This window comes from Miscanthus floridulus, chromosome 7 (genome assembly GCF_019320115.1).
Source record: "Miscanthus floridulus cultivar M001 chromosome 7, ASM1932011v1, whole genome shotgun sequence".
In the NCBI taxonomy this organism is placed as follows: domain Eukaryota; kingdom Viridiplantae; phylum Streptophyta; class Magnoliopsida; order Poales; family Poaceae; genus Miscanthus; species Miscanthus floridulus.
In genome coordinates this window covers 37,976,267-37,996,354 of record NC_089586.1, presented here as the reverse complement: position 1 = coordinate 37,996,354, position 20,088 = coordinate 37,976,267, and the positions used below count along the sequence as shown (strand labels likewise).

Here is a 20,088-nt window from a genome sequence, read left to right as displayed (position 1 = left end):
GTGGTGTTTAAATTTAGGGGCTAAAGTTTAGGGGTGTCATATCGGGTGTCACATGTGAGTGTTCGGATAGTAATAATAAAATAAATTATAGAAGTCCTCAGGAATCCACGAGACAAATTTATTAAGTCTAATTAATCCATCGTTAGCACATGTTTACTGTAGCTTTAATGTAGCACCACATTATCAAATCATGGACTAATTAGCACATGTTTATCCGTCGTTTCGTAAAGTAGTCGCAATTTGTGCAATTAGTTATTTTTTAGTCTATATTTAATACTCCATGCATGTGTCATACATCCGATGTGATAGGAACTAAACTTTAGGGGGAGAAACTAAACAAGGCCTATATGAGAGGATCATGAGCAATTGAGTTCCCATCTATCCGATCGTCAAAAAATCAATCTATCAACTCCTTTTGCCCCTTTACTTCTCTCTCACCCCCTCCTGCTGTTCGGCACGACGGCACGTCTCCTAGCGAGATTTGTCGGCATCCTAGGCGGCCTTGTTGGTTCTAGGAGATTCTCCACGTGTTCTTCTCCGAAGGGTCTTCCCGAAAGAAGTTTGAGAGCTTTTTCGGTTAAGAACAGGCTCTACATTGGCATTACACGTTTTTAGATTGGTTTGATCGATTACGCTGCTTTCTTGTTGCATTGCAGGTTGTTTACAAACTTTTTTGGCCGTCGGCTCTCGCTGGTGTGTTGGCTTTGGATCACATTCAACGTCAACAGTTACACGGTGATGATAAACTTACGTCTGAATGACCATTCATTAGCGAATCAGGGACGGCTCGATTAGTACGATGATGTGAACACGGTTTCTCCAGGATGGACGAACCGCAACAACCGGTCGTCATTGCCAAGGACAGATTACCGGAGCGAGCAGAACCTAGGACCAACCGACAAAAATTCGTCGAGAGGACGTACGAAGCCATGAGATCAGCTGTGAACAAGGATGAAGCCAAAGTAGCACGCAGTCCTTTGTCACAATGGTCAGCTAAGGTCCCGTTTAGTTTTCAAAAAATTTTATCATCTACAGTAAAAGAGCATGTTTGACACATGCATAGAGTACTAAATGTAGACGAAAAAAACTAATTGCACAGTTCTCGGCAAAATCGCGAGACGAATCTTTTAAGCCTAATTAGTCCATGAAAAGCCTTAAGTGCTACAGTAACCAACATGTGCTAATGGCCGGTTAATTAGTATCATTATATTCGTCTAGTAGTTTCATGATAGGTTCTGTAATTTGTTTTTTTATTATTATCCAAAAACCTCTTTCGATATCCTTCCGACACATCTGACGTGACACCCAAAAATTTTAACATACCAACTAAACACACACTAATTTTTACACGGGAGACGGGCGAGACGCAAGCTCGTCGTGTTCTGACTGACGGACAGCGCGCGCAGCAGCCATGTGCGGTGTGAAATGCGCCGCCGTCACGCGTCACGGCAGCAAATTTCCAAATCCCCCTTGGTTGGATGCATGCATCATCTATCATTGCTTACTTGCATCCGAGCGTTGCCTGAGGCACATGCCGAGGTGCAGCCAATTCGCGTCGTGCAGCCCTGCCATGCCACCAACCCGCTTGACTTGAGCACTGGAGCTTAGCCCAAGCGACAATAGGTTGATGGATTTATTGGTCCTGTTCGCGTGTCCTTAAACTCAGTTTTATTGGTCTCATTCGCGTGTCATTAAACTCGGCTTGATCTGCTTCTTTTTTCATCCAGAACAGTGTTTTCCTCTAACAGATTCCTCCAAGCCATCCTGCGTTGCAGGTTTCATGCCCGGCTGACAGCAGCCAGCGCACTTTGGAACCCAGGTTTTCCTCCTATCCTTGTCGCGCAGTGGTGGCCGGCCAATTTTTTCACCACAACAACGAAGGGGAAACTGTTTTTTTTTTGAATGCCCGCTACACCTTTCCAACTCGCTAGCGACAGCTCCTTCGTCTCTTCTAAAAAAACAGGGCTAGACGTCGTGCATACCAACATTTGGATGAGACCTATCTATTCATCTTGTGTTCATGCATGGCTGTCTGAAGAGAAGAGAGGATCCGAGGAGCTGGAGAGGACCACCACCGCCAATTTGGGTTTTGGGTGGGAAGGTTCCAATCACACGACTCCCAACCAAGAGAGTGGGCGTCCAGCTACATGATTGATGCCAAACAAAGGTCGCGATAGACAGACGGGTCTACGTAACGGCCTACACATCGCGTCCAGGTCCAGCTCACCGGTCCGGCCTACCTTTGGACCTGGAGCCCCCGTCCCAAAGAGACCCCTTTGCCTGCCCACCACTCGCGACCTCGGAATTCTTCTCCCGTCCACTTGCCATGCCGATCGATGCCACCAAAGCTGGGCACGCCATGGAACGTACTACAACGGAGACTACACACAGCCAAGCCAGGTCGGCCTTGGATGGTTACAGCTTTGGCAGAACTGGACCAGACCGAAACGGAAACGAGGCCTCGCTTTCAGGGACAGCAAGGGTACAACGCAGCAACTAGACTAGAAGTTGGCGTCCAGGTCCAGGCAGCTGAGCAGAGCACCTGGGGTTCACTGATTCGGCAAAGGGTTATTTACCTGTCACACACACGAGGTGTCACCTCCTGTCAGGTGCCGACACGCACCGCTGGTCTCGGGCTCAAGCAACCCACAGGCAGGCAGGCACGGATGCCATAGAAGTCTGCGTATTCCTGCCTCTTAGAGGACCTGTGCTTGCTTGACAGGGTCGAATCCCTGAACTTGGATGACTTGATGCTCTTCTGGGCCTTTGCTGCTGTCTCAGTTACAGCATTAGGAGCGTGAACTGTCTCGGGCCTCATTGGCGTGCTGCTGAGCTTCTGCGCTGCTGGAGTCTCCTCTCTGTCCTCGGGCATCACCAGCCTGTCCCTGAGCGGAGTGAGATCTGTTTTCCTCTTCCCATGTTGCATGCATGCGTTGAGGGACGACACTGAGAAGTAGTTTCCCCACTCCCTCAACAGCAAGTTTCAGGAGATCAGCAATAAGCGTCCCGAGGGATGGCCATCCAGCTCCTGGTTCCTCTTTCAGGCTCTCCACAACCAGAGGTGGCTTCCCAATTGTGCTGCTCTCGTGCTGCTCATTTTCAGGTGCCTCTACCTGCATTGGCATCAACACATACAAACTGCTAGATTAACAGATATATATATTTTTTCATTTTCAGTCCATAATAAAATTGAGAAAGAACGAGGTGCTATTTAAGCAGTATGACTAGGAATACTGTGATGCCAAGCTTCAAGGAGATTACAAATATGCATATCAAGTGGAAAAATCTATGTAAAAATGGACAATACAGGGACATCATACACAGATAACTACCTTCTCGGAGCCTGAGAATCCAAACCCATGTTGGAAACCAGAAAAGATATATCCAGCCACAACACCACCAATGACCAATATGAGATCTGTGTAAACGAACAAAACAATACTGATGATAAAGCATGGAACTGAATTTCGCAAATAGTAGATCAAGCGCGTGTTTGGATTGCGCCCTGCCAGGCGACCGAAATCAGACGCATGGGAGCGCTGCCTGGGCCAGGGTGGAGAGAAAACCAAACATGCCCCAAGCACACGGACAAGTGAATTACTACCCATCAATACTGATACATTTGCCGGACATAATCAGCATGAAATTAATCACGAATCAAGTACATGGACAATTTGAAGGAGTAATGAAAAAGATCGATATTCAGATAACTACATGTATGGTATCCAGCGATAACAAAATTTATGGTAGACAAACAGAACTAAGAACTCAGACAAAGAAGACAGGATTTTTGCAGATAAATCTCACCATGTAAGATACAGGGATATGGTAGATCCAATTATCCCATGTTACAGTCCACTAATACTTTCAGGTTAAAATCAAAATATAGCATGTGCACCTATGACCTCTTTGATACTATTCAAAACAGACGTGAATGGAAAGAATGGTTTAACATGTTCTTCTAAAAGGATGAGAAAGTAAGCATGCCATTGATGCCATCAATGCTATTCTGAAAGGGAGAAAGTGGTCTTCTCATCTATGTTCTTCTAAAAGGGTGTGAGAGGGATATTGCATCTACATCATGACTAATTAAAGAGGGCCAGAAGAATTTTAAAAGGTGAATATCTATATGTATAAAAGAACTTCAAATAAGACATTTCACAACCAAGAGACACATTAGCACAGATGTCATCCCAGTATTCCTAAACTGATCTATCAGGACCATTAGTTTAGCCATCAAGTAGGGCATGGAAAGATAGCTTTACAGCATCAGAAACAAAAGGAAAAGGAGAAGGGGACCAACACGGCAGTACTACCAGTTCTTGTACCTCATATACTAAACGACACATAAACACTACCAGAATTCTTCTTTTACTTTGCCTTTCAAGAATATTACATGGTGCAAAATGTTCTTCTCACATCTACTTGAACCCTAGACTCGCAACAAAATTATGGCGACAGCATACAAGTGATAGTTAGCTTTATGGCAGAGCATATAGCATGGAGAGTTATACTTCTGGCATATAAAGAATAAAGTGTATCATTTCTACCATGGATCATATAGTATTATGTATAGCATACTAGACATGGTTTATAAGTCACAATCTGACTTTTGCATTTCTTGATTTGTTCAACCTTCTAATTTAACTCCAATCATGCCACCTCAGTTTTAGAAGACATTCATAGTCTGAATGTCTGTTACTTCCATATGGGAGGTCTTAGTGTGCGACACTGTGACCAGCTACTGAGGCTGAGAAAGTATAATCCAGTGGACTTGAAAAAAAATGATCCCAAAAGGGAAAGATGTAATTGTAAATACAAAGTACCGAAGGATTACTATTCTACCTGTTCAACCCCTATGTTTAGTATCATGGATAATAATCCAGTACAGGACCATGAAAAGGTTTAAGCACAACACTTGATAGATTTTTACTTCTGTTCTACAACTAACCATATCGGCATAAGCCTTTCCTCTAGGACCTCATCACCTCAAGAACGTGACAATTGATGAGTTGGATCGTTACCTTTCCTTATCAGACACGTCTATATGTACTGTACAGGAAACAGAAACAAGTGAAAGAGAATGAACCTGAAGATAGGAGTGCAGAATCCTGGTAAGTACAGTCTTCTTGTGGAAGAGAAATCTTCCTAAGGGCTGCATTTCCACGGTCAATAACCAGAAGAGAGCACATTTTGTTCACATACACCACGTCAAAATCTGTAGAGAACTTCGCATCTTCACTGGGGCCATCCCTGTAGCCAGGGATATTTGATTTCCCACCCGCAATGGTGGTCACTCCTGAACATAATTTTCATTCACCAACTGTTAACACTTAACACAACTATTGCATGGTGTATATCTATTTAACTACCGATCACCTGATTCTCCAATCTTCCGAATCGCCAAGTTTGCTGTATCAGCAACATAAACATTGCCCATATCATCCACGGCAACGCCTGTGGGGCGCTTGAATCGGGCATCACTTGGTTTACCATCTATATGGCCAGAATGCCCCTGACAAGAACCAGCGACGAGTCTTCCCCTGCTATCTGCCTATTATCAATCCACACTGCTGGACTGATGTTTACAGCATTCATTTATCTGTCCATGGCACTTCCCTAAATATGCATACTATTAATAAAAAGGAGACCAGAGCTTCATCTATTACTATATGAATCGATTATAACCCATTGCTGTACCCATGACCCAAGTTCAGGGAGAATGAAAGTGCAGGGAATCTTTTAAGGACAGAGTGATATTACATTGGAAAGATCAGTTATTCAACATTTGCTAGTAAGAGTGTAGCCCTAGTACTTGAGAAGAACACAATAAAAAAAAAATTGTATGCATGGATATTACTACTAGTATGTGAAAGAAAGCTGGCTCAAAATGCTATAGTTTGTTCTTAACCCATAATCATGTTAACTGTGTGTCATGCCAAAAAAGAACCAAGCAAGCACATAACCGAGGTGGCAGGAAGAGGACATACACTCAGAAAGTGGTGGGGTTATCCGCACAATGTTGCTATGTGCCGAGTCGACTGCAAGGAGCTCCCCGCCCTCAACAGGAGACACTCTGATGGTGTGCGGCGTGACACCAAGCTTGTCACCCTCAACAAGTGTCTCTACAAAGTAGCCGCTCTCAAATTGCAGCGATACCCCCACGTGGCCATCTGCCAAAATAGTGAGCAAGAGACAGAACAAAAGCACAAATATCAGCAGCTGCGGTAACGTATGATCAACGACTTAGGCCACAATGAGCAAAAATCCAAATCAGTTGGGCCTCTGCTGGATCTGGACTCGGGTACGACATTTCTAAGAGCAGGACGAGCAAACTTCAGAATCATTAGTTTGGCCTTGCTGGGGTTTTTCTTTGGTGGTTTAGCAAGTTATCTCACCAATACAGGGCCAGCTGAACTGAAGGCAAATAATACTGAAATAATTATCAGTGCGAAATTCGAAAGATGTCGGAGCTCGTCCCCATTGAGAAGATGCTCTAAAACTAGAAATCATATTTTCTTAATTCTCTACGGTAAATTTATAATGATAAAAAGAATCCGGTGAAGAACTTATATGACAGAATAGAAATAATTTCTATTGGACATTATATTTGTGTCTATCGATTAGTTTTTTTTAGAGGAGTCTATCGATTAGGTGAACGTTTCAGGCATCTAGAAGACTTCAATGGGCCAAAAAAGGTCCACAAAGCCCAACTTTTCTGAACAACCAAAAGGGTTGGGCCTTTGGGGCAGGAGGAGCGAGTGACATAGATATAAATCACTTTTTTCTTTAAAAAAAAATCATATGCTCGTACTTACTTCGTCTTGCAATACAATACATTTAAAAAAATTTAAGTAAATTAAGTAAATAATTGAATTGTGTATGTATCATGGATTAAAACCAGTTAAAATTTTTTCTCCTTAAATTGTGGTTTTCTTTTTAACAAATTTTTTCTAAATTTAAACATTTTTATTAGATAATGGAATTTTTTCCGACTTCAGACTTCTTCGAAAAAGAAGCATCAGTCCAAAAAATATTTCCGTAAAAATTTTAGAAGTCATAATGCACTGTATTGTAGGACGGAGGGAGTAGACAAAAAAATTGTCATGTTTTCTGATTTCTATATCTATAAATGGGAAATACGCACAAATGTGAGAACTAAAAATACTAGCCCATCAGTTACACACCTAATAATTTTAAGAGAAACACATATTCTAAAAGATACATTAAGTATTACTAATAACAAGCATGTCCTCGTGTTGCAACTTGCAACAGAACATATAGTTTGTTGTACAGTCATTTATAGCTCATATCTTTGTTGAATTTATTTATTGGGCTTGAGCCAACCTTATTTCAAATAAATCATAAGGCCTATACTAAATGTTAAGTGTAATAAAAGATTAACTGAAGAGAAATTGATTGTAGATTAGCTCGGCTTAAATAATTGACTATTGTATGTATCTATTGTGAAACTGAGAAAAGTGAAGGCGAGCCACACCTACACCCGCAACATGCCAAGTTCAGATTAGCACAAATGCAAAAATCTGAAAACAAAAATTGGTATATCAGAGTAGCAGATTGCACAAATGCGCCTATCAGATGCTGAGAGAGCACCGATTCACGCTCTGGATCATATGGATGGGATCTCCAGAATACCTGGCACCGATTCGCGCTCTGGATCATATGGATGGGATCTCCAGAATAGCAGGGACTGGCATGTTGTAGCTATCCACCAGAAATCTTATTATGTTTGCAATCTGTCACCCCACGGAACTCACACACAACAGATTAGGCATCAGCACCTGGATGTTCTTAATGCTAGTTCTATGCACATCTGCAGGGGAACAACTTAGGATGGAGGTTTCTTCTACATTAGCTATCAAGTACTAATGGTTTCCACAATGCTTTAGATTTCCTTTCTCCTTTCTGATATTGATTAACGCCCCCGCATAACAGTGGGAGTATCCAACAGTAAATTGCCCAGCATTTGGCACTAATGAACACGCACCGTAATCAATTATAGTTTGATTTAAATATTAAAAGCGCTGGAACATAGGTTTAAGACTTTTAGTAAATTAAGCTGGAAGTATATTTAACAAAGGATCAACAGGAGCCACCACCAGCAAAGAGAATGGTATTAATAATAGTACAGGGAGATCAAAGTAGCAAACGATAAGACTGACAACAAAACTGGGGTTTAAGTCAAGTCTTTAAGCCGATTTTCTTAACTGAAATGATAGGTATATACTGATGCATGACAATCTGGCAGGGGTTTAAAAAGCCTAGCCTACATTATATTATTCTTAATATGCAAGAAAAACCATAACTTCAAGACTTGAAGAGGACCTTTTAATTTTAGGTTCCAAAAGGCTCAGCCACAATTACATCCAAGCAGCAGCAGCACCACCACCACCATAAATAAAAAACAAAAGGAAAAAAATTCCCCTCCTTTCTGTTTCTGATCTAACAATGAACCAATACACAAAAGATATGCATGCGCATGTGATGGTTCACTTGCATACTGGCTGATGAGCACAATAAATATCCTCCCAAGGCCCAAGCACTAAACTCTTTGAATGCATCTTCATTTTGTTTCACTGTCATCTGCCATGAAACAATTAACAGTACTGGTACTGAACCATCAGGACAGCAACAGTAACAACAGTATGAAGTAACAGGCATACAAGTAATGATTGCAGAATGAAATAATGACAGGAGTTCCTTACCATTGATACGATTACAACCTAAAAGCAACACTCAAGGTTATCTGTATCATCTCTAAAATTACATGAAAGCTCACAACTAAGGACACCAGCGGGGGTGGAGCTAGCCAAAAAACAATGGTGGCGCACTATAGTAAATATTTTTTGTCTAAAGGGAAAATATATTGTCAAAGCAAGACTATCACCAATTGACCATAGAAAGTTTGATTTACAAGGTGCCTGTGCACCACCTAGAAGCAACATTCAGGTATATTAGTCGTGATCCAGGCCAGAAGTAGGAAGGAAACTTAGATGTATTTAACTCCTCACTGCAGGGGAAACCTTAAATGTTACTGTAATATCCATTATTGATAAAAAGCATAAGGAAAGAAACATTTAAGAGGTATAACAGTGACAGGGATTGTTCTTCAAAGAACATGACACGAAGCAGGAACATATGATACATGCTATTAAAAGATCCATTACTATCAAAATGCATAGGAAACAAACACTAAGAGGTGTGTTGAGTGAAAAGGATTGTTCTGCAAAGAAGACTTTTCAGACTGTATAATAAAACCGCTGTGGGACAACAATCAACACAAATTCGTTTGTACATATGCATGATGTTGTGGCAACCGTGTACTCGGGTCAAGCAGTCAAATCCTAGGGGTAGCTGGTGAGGAGCAATGCTGCTGACTGAGGACTATGAAAGATGGATGTAGAAAGAGGGATGCAATAATTAACAATGTTGAATATAAATTTTAAGGCTCTCTTATGCTGATCGTCGTGACTCATGAAGGAATCAGCTAACAATCTTCAATTGCACACACACCTCTTATGTCATGAGCGGCCAACTGCCTTCCCACCAAATGTCATGATAATATACAAGTACTTATTATATCTAGTTCACTGCAGAGAAGAATACGATTCAACAAAGAAATTCCAAGTGTACTATTCACATCCCCACCTTTTTCTCTTAACTATAATTAAATTTCACATTGATAGGGTTTGCCCCAATGACCAAAGAGACACCAACATTAGCATCAACATGTAGTCACGCCTCATGAATCAGATCTTGAATCTTTCTCACAAAAAAATATTCATCCATCACTCAAAGAATTGACTGTGTATACATGTTTCGAGGTCCATGTTTGATAATGCTGACATTGAATAGAGTTACACAACTGCAGGAAACAGAACAACAACAACAACAACAAAGCTTGTCGTCCCAAGCAATTTGGGGTAAGCTAGAGTTGAAACCCACCGAGAGCCCCTAGTCACGGTTCAAACACTTCAATAGCTGCTTTCCAAGCACTCCTATTGAAACATAGATCTCTAGGTATATCCCAAGCTTTCAAATATCTTTTTATTGCCTTCTCCATGTCAATTTCGGTCCACCTCTACCTCTCCTCACATTATCAGCTTGGCTTAGGACTACACAATGCACTGGTGCCTCTGAAGGTCTCCTTTGGACATGGCCAAACCACCTCAACCGATGTTGGACAAGCTTTTCTTCAATTGGTGCTACCCGTAGGCGGTCACGTATATCATCGTTCTTAACTCGGTCTATTCTTGTGTGACCACAAATCCATCGCAACATACGCATTTCTGCAACACTCAGTTGTTAAACATGTCGAAACTTTGTAGGCCAACATTCTGCTCCATACAACATAGCCGGTCTAATCGTCGTTTTATAAAACTTGCATTTTAGCTTTTATGGCACCCTCTTGTCACAAATAATGCCAGAAGCTTGTCGCCACTTGATTCACCCTGCTTTGATTCTACGGCTAACGTCCGCATCAATATCTCTATCCCTCTGTAGCATCGATCCTAGATAATGAAAGGTATTCTTCTTAGACACTACTTGACCTTCTAAACTCACATCTCCCTCCTCATATGCAACTCCGCTAAAGTCACATCTCATGTATTTGGTTTTAGTTCTGCTTAATCTAAAACCTTTAGACTCAAGGGTCTGCCGCCACAACTCTAGTTTTCTATTTACTCCCGCCTGACTTTCGTCCACTAACACTACATCATCAGCGAACAACATACACCAAGGGATATCCCCTTAAATGTTCCTGTTAACCTCATCCATTATCAAAGCAAAGAGGTACGGGCTCAAGTCTGACCCTTGATAAAGTACTATTTTAATCGGGAAGTAAGATGTGTTACCATCATTTGTTCGAACACTAGTCACAGCATTGTTGTACATGTCCTTGATGAGGGTCACGTACTTTGATGGGACTTTGTGTTTGTCCAATGCCCACCATATAACATTTCTTGGTATCTTGTCATAAGTCTTCTCCAAGTCAATGAAAACCATGTGCATCCATAACTTGTCTTATTAGGAAGATTGCTTCTGTGGTTGACCTTTCGGGTATGAAACCAAATTGGTTCGTAGATATCTGCGTCATTCCTCGCAGGTGCTGCTCGATGACTCTCTCCCGTAGCTTCATAGTGTGGCTCATCAACTTAATTTCCCGATAATTAGTACAACTTTGGATGTCTCACTTGTTCTTGTAGATTGGTACCAATATGCTTCTTCTCTACTCCTCAGGCATCTTGTTCGATCAAAAGACATTATTGAACATCTTGGTTAGCCATACTATAGCTATATCCCGAGACATCTCCACACCTTGATTGGGATACCATCAGGGCCCATCGCTTTACCCCCTTTCATCATTTTCAGGGCTTCTCTGACCTTCGATTCTTGAATCCTCCGCACAAAGCGCCTAGTAGTGTCATCAAACGAGTCATCCAGCTGAACGTTGGTGTTCTCGTTCTCACCATTGAACAATTTATCAAAATACTCTTGCTATCTATGCCTAATCTCATCCTCCTTCCTTAAGAGATGCTCCCTCTCATCCGTTATGCACTTAACTTGGTTGAAGTCCCTTGTCTTCCTATTGCGAGCCCTAGCCATCCTATAAATGTCCTTCTTCCCTTCCTTCATACTCAAACGTTGGTAAAGGTCCTCATATGCACGCTCATTTGCCTCACTCGTCACTCGCTTTGCAGTCTTCTTTGCCACCTTGTACTTCTCTATGTTGTCTACACACCTGTCTTGGTACAAGCGCTTATAGCACTCCTTTTCCCTAATAGCCTTTTGCACATCTTCATTCTACCACCAAGCGTCTTTCGAGTCGTATCCGCTCTCTTTGGTCACTCCAAGCACCTCTGAAGCAACCTTCCAAACGCATGTTGCCATCTTCTCCCACATGTTATTTGCATCGCCTTCACCCTTCCAAGGGCCCTCATCAATAACCCTTTCCTTAAAGACCTTTGATGCCTCCCCTTATAATTTTCACCACTTCGTTCTAGCAACACTAGCTTGTTTGTTCCTACAAGCTTGCACCAGAAAGCGGAAGTCAGCCACCAGCGGCTTGTGTTGAGAGACCATACATTATCCAGGTATCACCTTACAGTCCACGCATGGTCGTTTATCCCTCATTGTAAGGACAAAGTCGATTTGACTAGAGTATTGGCTGCTACTAAAGGTCACTAAATGGGACTGTCTCTTACTAAAGAAAGTGTTAGCTATCATTAGATCAAAAGGTATAGCAAAGTCTAAGACTTCCTCTCCCTCCTGGTTCCTACTACCATAACCAAAACCCCCATGAGCCACCTCGAAACCTGCATTTAAAGTACCTACATGGCCATTAAGATCACCTCCTACAAAGAGTTTCTCGCTATTAGGAACAGCTCTAACCAAGCCATCTAAGTATTCCCTAGCATTCTCATCATGGCCTACTTGTGGGGCATACGCACTAATTACGTGTAAGACCATATCACTAATGACAAGTTTAACTAAGATGATCCTATCCCCTTACCTTCTCACCTCCACCACACCATCCTTGAGGCTCTTATCAATCAAAACTCCTACTCCATTTCTATTTGAAATTGTCCTTGTGTACCGAAGCTTGAAACCGGTATTGTCCACCTCCTTTGTCTTCTGTCCCTTCCATTTAGTCTCTTGGATGCACAAGATATTTACACGCCTCCTAACCGCTGTGTCAATTAACTCTCTTAACTTACCCGTAAGGGACCCTACATTCTAACTACCTAAACGAATCCTAATTGGCTCGACTAGCTTCCTTACCCTTCACACCCGCCGAGTTAGGTGTGAAGATCCTAGCTCATTTTCCACCACACTTGGACGCCGATGTGGCATGCCACTGAGGGTGCGACGACCCGATCCTTGCTCACTTGACACCGTGCCCAGATCATGACACGGCGCGTCACGGGGGTGATGACCCGACCCTTGCTCATTTAACACCATACCCAGGTTCCGACATGGCGCGTCGCTAAGAGGGTTACGTCCCAACGGGATTCTTTTGGATTTCATCTCCATACTAGTGGCTAAGTTTTTACATTGGCTCGCCAAGCCTAACACAACCCTCCTCCTTTATTAGGGCTTGGGACCTGCTATGCTAGAACACCATAGGCACCCCAACTGCAGGAAACAGAAGCACGTATTTATTTAATTGTGTCCGATAACACAACTAGAACAATTGTCTGTAAAGATAGCTGCCATATAGTTCAACTGCATAACCTGAATAAGCTGGAGGATTGCTCTTTTCACAGAAATTTTGTGCCTTTCAAGTAAGGTGCATACAAACATATGGATACAAAGTCTGGTCTTTCTTATGTCATCAATAAAAATAAGTATGCCTTAAAAACTTGGGCATAGTTTAGTTTCATCTATGAAGATTCACTATATTGTACGTGCTGTTTGGTTGCAGCACTGTAACGCAAATGTAAATAAATTAAAGATGCCGATGTTACCGCTACACATACCATTTGAATTGATTTTGTTTCCATTTACGTTACTGAGAAACGAACCAAACAGCACGGTAGTGCAATGCAGATGTGAACATGGGCGGACCCATAGTTGTGCCTGGGTATATTTTTGGGAAAAAATTTAGTTGTTTGTAGAGGTATATACATGTATTATATAGTTAAGGTCTCAAATGGCTATTCTTTGCTATCTTTAGGCTCTGATTCGCATCAAACACAAAAAAGCCCAAAGGCCACACTCGACCGGACGGCCCAATGGCCCATCGAGCCTTCCCACTCCCCAATCCCCATCCGCCCGTGCCCCCGCCCTTGCGGCCGTCGCGGTGCCACAGCCCGCCGCCCCACCCCGCACCGGAACGTCGCTGGCCGCTGGCCTCCAACCCACCGCCCGACTTGCCTCCCACTCGCTGCTCATCCTGGGGTTCGGCGTGACCACACGACCCCGCACGCAGGTGGCGCAGCGCGCTCGGTCGCCGCCTGCTCGAGGGCTCCGGCTCGACGATGGTGCGGCCCACGCGGCGCCCGTGGCACCGACTTCTCGAGTCCTTTGCTGCGACCTCGATTTGATTTCTTGGCCATGGGCATACCCTACTCTGAAATCCTAGGTCCGCCACTGGATGTGAAGTGTATATATAACTATAACTATATAAAGAGGACCACTCCATGAACACGTGAGTATATGACCAGTCAGATTACCATCCCAAGCTATTGCAATTTCCAAATTTCAAGTATTAGTTCTAAGAAATTTGCTTTCAAGATGCACATAACATTCATGGAAATGAGAGGATGGAGGAACCAGCCAGACAATACCTCAAGAGTTGTGACATTGTTTTTCTTTTCTGTGATGTAATGGAATGAAACCGGGCCATAACAAGCATGTGGGTGCAGGAAGTAGAAGTTCTCGAAGGAAACATTCCGGTGCTGCAATATCTATGCAATTTTATGAGCAGAGCATTCGATTAACACTTGGCATCAAATTCATAAGGAGGTTGGCAGGAAGAGAAGACAATGCATCAAAGGCGAACCAAGCAATGACTCTACACGGGGAAAAGAAAAGGAGACTGTACCTGGGTGGGAAGTAGCGGATGATGCTGGCCTGGTTGAAGGTGCACCCTCCTTGCGGAGGATGTGGGCGAATGTGTCGTGATGCCATTGTATGAATACATGAGGGAGACCAGCCACAATATCTCATCCTAGTTCTGGTCTTCAGGAGCAGCAGCTTCACACATTCTGCTGGCACCTCACATGGAGAAGTCCATCACCAGACTTGACAGTGAGCTCACACGGCTCATCAGCCTCCCCTCCTTTCAGTTGTTCAGTGCTGCCAGCACGGTGGCAATTACTCAGCTCCCCAGCGATGATCAGAATCGGAGACAGATGGGGATCAGAGGCTCCTTTACTCCTCTTTTGAGTGATGGACAGATTATTGGATGCGAAATCCACTTGAATCCTGTCTCTTCGAAAAAGGTCTGTCGCCCCTGCAAAAATGCCATGTGCATGACATGCTCATATGGTGTTAGCAGAAATCCAAATCTGGAACTGAAGAACCTTCCTCAAGAGTCAAGAGATCCATCTCTTTTTCCTTAGAAAAATAGTTTGGTCATGACCAACTGAAGTATTTGGATTTACATTTCACATTGATAGGGCACTGTTGCCCCCAAATGATCGAAACACCAACATGTACATGTATTCATACTTGAAGGATTAGATCTACACATTAAATATAGTATTCAGCACTCTCTGTTTAAAAGAGTTATCTTTTGTTGCAATGAATCCATCTCCTTCCTTGTGAGATTAATCTCCAGGAAATTTTTTCCTTTGTCTTTCCCCAATAATTTTTGTGAACTTCTTCAGGCTCAGGGGTTCTTGCTTGTGCATCCCATTTGAATGATCTGGACTTCAACCAAGGATGAATATATTCATATCCATATGCACATCATTTCAATGCCCCTTTCATCTTGCGCTCAAAATTGTGGCCATGCCTGCTCGCCAACCGTTGGAGTTGATCGTACCCAGAAAGAACTCCAGCTCCTGCCATCCCTGAGAGAATATTTGCACCAATACCTCTAAATAATGTGAAGAACCCTTCGGTTGAAACTATCAGTTTTACTGCATGGAAACCGTTCTTGTATTTAAATGGTTGTCCTGAAGTCAACATCATTCTACGACGGACCGTGTCGAATGGATAGGCACAGGCCCCAGAGAATGTAGTTATTGCCCAGCCCAAGGCAAAACTGGCGAAGAAATTCCCCTGAATAGCAACAAAAACAGAAGTTAAGGGTGCCATATAGAACTTAGCAGGAAACTCCTGTGTTAGTCATACTACTTCACGAGACTGTCAGTACCTCCAATGGGCCTACTAGAACTAGAGGCTTCATGCTATCATAGATACCAAAATATAGACCCCGGTACAAGGTGATTCCCATAATAGACACACTGAAACCTCGATATAGTCCAGACATGCCATCGGTTGTAAGTGTCTTCTTGTAAACATCCAGCAACCCCCTGAACTGGCGTTTGGTTCCCCGTGATTCAATTGCATCAGTAGCTAGCCTTGTTCTTGCATAATCTAGATGGTATAGCAGCAATGATGTTGTAGCTCCTGCAGCACTGCCAGAGGCTACATTTCCAGCTAACCACTTCCACTTTCCGTCTTTATCCCTGTCATAGCCAAAGAAGCTTTTGAAGTAGCCCCTGAATGCAAAGTTAAAAGCCTGCACAATGGAAGTTTCATTTAGGTTTGATTTTTTGTCATGAAGGGAAAAACAGATTCATTTTTCGGCCTCATCATCTTTAAAGAAGAGGCCTCAGTTCACACTTAATAAAGAGTTTAGCTTGCGCTACCTCACACTCAACTCTACGTGCAAAACACATATAAGTGACACAAGTTCAAATTTATTGACAAAGCATAAATATGAATGGCCACCCATAGGACACAAAGAACCATAACACCACCGCCTCCAGGGTGCGGTGCGACACACATAGATAATGCAACATTAAGCACAGTTAGACAGACTACAGGAAACAGCAGCACATGCTCATTTAACTGTCTGACAACACAGCTAGAATAATTGACTGTAAAGATAGCTGCCATATAGTTGAACCGCATGACCTGCATAAGGTTGGAGGATTGCTCTTTGCACAGAAATTAAAGCCGTTGTAGTAAAATACATAAAAACATACAGATGCAAATGCTGAGTCTGGATGTTTTCTCTGTCATCACTAAAACTAAGTATGACTTAAAATTTGGCCTACTTTCTTTTTCTGAACATGCACAAGAGCTGTGTATCATTATATTAAGAATTGAGAAAGAAAATAAAGGGAAAGAGCCCTTACAAACACACCCCCCACACTCTCCTTACACAGGCCTAGTGTATTTTCATTTATGAAGATTCACTATATAAAAGTTCAGTGCAAATGTGAATCACTGAATTGTATTTATAGAGAAAGCACTCCTTGTTCACATAAGTGGTCATATTACCAAGCCATTTCTCTTTCCAAAACTGTTTTAGCAAAATGCACACAGCTTTCTTTGCGACGAAAGGATGGAGGATATCGGCGAGACAACACATTTAGAATTGTTTGTTTTTCTTTTTTCTGTGATGGAAAGGAAATGTGAACAATGGAGGCGAGACAACACCTTTAGAATTGTTTGTTTTTCTCTTCTCTGTGGTGGAAAGGAATTGTGAACAATGGAGGCCGTAACAAACATGTGGGTTCAGGAACTCTGAGTCCCCGAAGAAAAAAAAGAATTTTGGATTTCTGGCTCTGTAATTTCTGCACTCAGGAACGGATAATCCACGCATAGCATTGATTGCTAATTAATTTTGTGAGTAGGGCATTCGATTAGGAGTCGGTGTCAAATTCATAAGCAGCTTGGCAGTAAGAGAAAGCAATGCACATATGCAATGGAGGCGCATCAAGCAATTGTATAAAAGGGAAAAGGAGAAAAAAACGGAGACGGACCTGGGTGGGGAAGTAGCGGATGACGTTGGCCTGGTTGCCGCGCCAGAGCGCGGCGGGGCCCTCCTCGCGGAGGACGCGGGCGAAGGCGTCGGCGATGCCCTTGTAGGGGCGCGTGAGGGTGCCCCGGCGCAGCATCTCGGCCTGGTTCTGGAGCAGCAGCTTGACGCGCTCGACCGGCGCGGCCCCCGTCTTGGCCACCACGGCGGCCGCGCCGCCCATGGCGAAGTCCGCCGCCACGCTCGCCGGTGACGTCGCGGGCCTCATCGGCCTGTCCTGCTTTCGCTCGTCGGGCGCGGCGGACTCGATGGCGGCGGTTGGTGGCTTTGGTGCCTTGGTGGGAAGAGACGGATTTGTTTTCCGCCTCGATCAAGATCAATCTGACGTGGAAAGAGACGGATTGTCGGACGCAACAAATCAATCAGACGCACCTCTAAAAAAACGAACTTCCGTAATGCATCTCGAGAAGCACGACATGAAGTGTCACGGGCATAAATTACGAATTAAGCCTTGATGCATGTACTTTAATCCATATGGATTAGAGTGAATTGGAATGAAACTGAGTTTAATTTCACTCTAATTCACTTCAACACATAATTGAGACGAATACATGCACATCAATCAAGGCCTTATGGGGATAAAATACTAAAGGTGCTAATCTTACGCTAAGAAATTGCCATAATGAATGAACCAATACACGGGAGGAGCTTGCCAAAGACCGCATAAAGAGAGCGGCGGCGGGCGGCAGGCAGCGTGTGGCGGCTTGGCGGGGACTCCAGTGGAGAGGTGGGCCGAGGCGCACAGCTAGTGGCGCTGCAACACTGGGGGACAGAGGATGGAGTGCTTTTCTTCATTATATATTCCAAAAATATATCTTCGAAAAATATTTTCAGTGGCGAGCTGGGCGGCCGGCCAGCTGCTTGGCACACCCGGTGCCGACCGACTGGTTGAGTGCTGCGCGTGGCCACGCGGGCCGGTATCGCGGCGGGGCCGCGGGGGTGCCGCTCGACGAGGCGACGGCCAGCGCGGGAACCGCTGCCGCTGGTGTTTGGGCCTCAAGGCCTAACCGGGGGCGGCGGTCGTTCCCACCTTGCGCAGACCCCCGCAGTCGCACTGGAACCGGAAAGAGTCGGGGTCGGAGGTCGCGTTCGTCGCGGCTTGGGAGAGATGGGGAGAAACCCGTCCCATGAGAGACCCGCTCCGCGAGTCGACAGTCACCGTGCCGCCTGTTCCTGCTCCGTTGGTCGCCCCGCTGCTCCTACTCTACGGCTCGCTCTGCAGTCCACGGTCACCCCGCGATGCTCCTTCTCCTGCTCCATCACGCCGTCCCACTACTTCCTACCACTTCTTCCGCTCTGCGGCCCGCTTTGCCCGATGGCGACCGCTCCCTCGGCCGCCAGCTAGCCACTAAGGCCGCTGCGCAAGGAGAGGCATCAGGCCCTGCCGTGGAAGCCCTCTGGCCTCGTCTCCTGCTACGGCTGTGGCGCCCTGATGCAGACGGCGGAGGAGGCCACACTGATATACGATGCATGTTGCAAGCGTACATTTCAAATATTTTCAGATGTTTTAGAGGTATGTTGCAAGTGTTTCATAAGGATGTTGCACATATTGCAATGGGCTATACACATATGTTTCAAGTGTATGTTCTAAATGTTTTATTTATTTCAGACGTATATTGTATGTGTTTTATTCGGATGTTGCAAAACTAGATTGGGATGTTGCATATATATGCAAGTGTTTCAGGTGTTTCTATACATATGTTGCAAGTGTTTCATCTTGATGTTTACATATGTTTGCAATGGCTATACACGTGTTTTCAAGTTTTTTTTTGGTGTTTTGCAAGTTCTTCAGACATATGTTACAAGTGCTTTAGCTGTTTTGAACGTATGTTTCAAGTGTTTCATCTGGATGTTGCAAAAGTAGATCGGGTGTTGCACATGTTGCAATGCGTGTGAGAAGGGAAGAGGGCGCGGGTGGTCCCTGCATGCGGTCTGGCGGTGCGGGCCCCGCGTGGGGCGCGAAATGTAGGCTTGGGCGGGGATGTGCTGGCCCGAGCGTGGAAAACGGAGTGCAGCGCGGGTGTCCGGGCGCTAGCACTGCCGATATTATAATGAGTGAAATACTCGGTAGATGAGTGTATAGGGAAAAAAATTAAAGACCCATGGTGCATTTCATTCTAGAGACTCTTCAGTCCAACGCCCGGCTCGTTTGAGCTGGTTTGACTTATAAGCCATGACTGAAAGTATTGTTGGCTGGTTTGGTGTGAGAGAAAAATACTGTTCGTTGACTGATAAGCCATGACTTATAAGCCAAATACGACCAAGTGAACAGACTACAAAACTATGAGGATAGAATCACAAAATTTAAAAAGTAGAGGTAAAATCACAATTAGACTCTGGAGTAGGGGCAGAAACAATAAATTCCTTTCATTATATTTTTGTAATTGACACATTCATCACATGAATTATGTGAAGTCTGAATCAAAACCATATTTAGCCTTATTGAAAAGGAATAAAGATTTCATGAGTATAAGGAGCAGAGCATGAAAGATTTCTTAAGGTTTTGGATGAAATCCAACGAAGACTACTCTTACTTGACTTCATCATGTGCTCCACTTGTAGATGCT

The 20,088-nt window shown here is 43.9% G+C and overlaps 1 protein-coding gene and 1 pseudogene across 1 annotated transcript; both read right to left on the bottom strand.

Annotated features, from left to right (window-relative positions):
- Positions 1-1,349: 1,349 nt before the first annotated feature.
- On the bottom strand, positions 1,350-14,918 carry LOC136466893 (uncharacterized; annotated as a pseudogene).
- Positions 14,919-15,055: 137 nt separating this feature from the next.
- On the bottom strand, positions 15,056-18,276 carry LOC136466892 (ADP,ATP carrier protein ER-ANT1-like). Its single transcript, XM_066465409.1, has 4 exons — positions 18,140-18,276; positions 17,466-17,842; positions 15,845-16,213; positions 15,056-15,750 (listed from the first exon to the last, which is right to left on the bottom strand). The coding sequence occupies exons 2-4, from the start codon at positions 17,727-17,729 to the stop codon at positions 15,436-15,438; spliced, it is 948 nt and encodes a 315-aa protein (XP_066321506.1). The 5' UTR covers positions 17,730-17,842; positions 18,140-18,276; the 3' UTR covers positions 15,056-15,435.
- Positions 18,277-20,088: the final 1,812 nt, after the last annotated feature.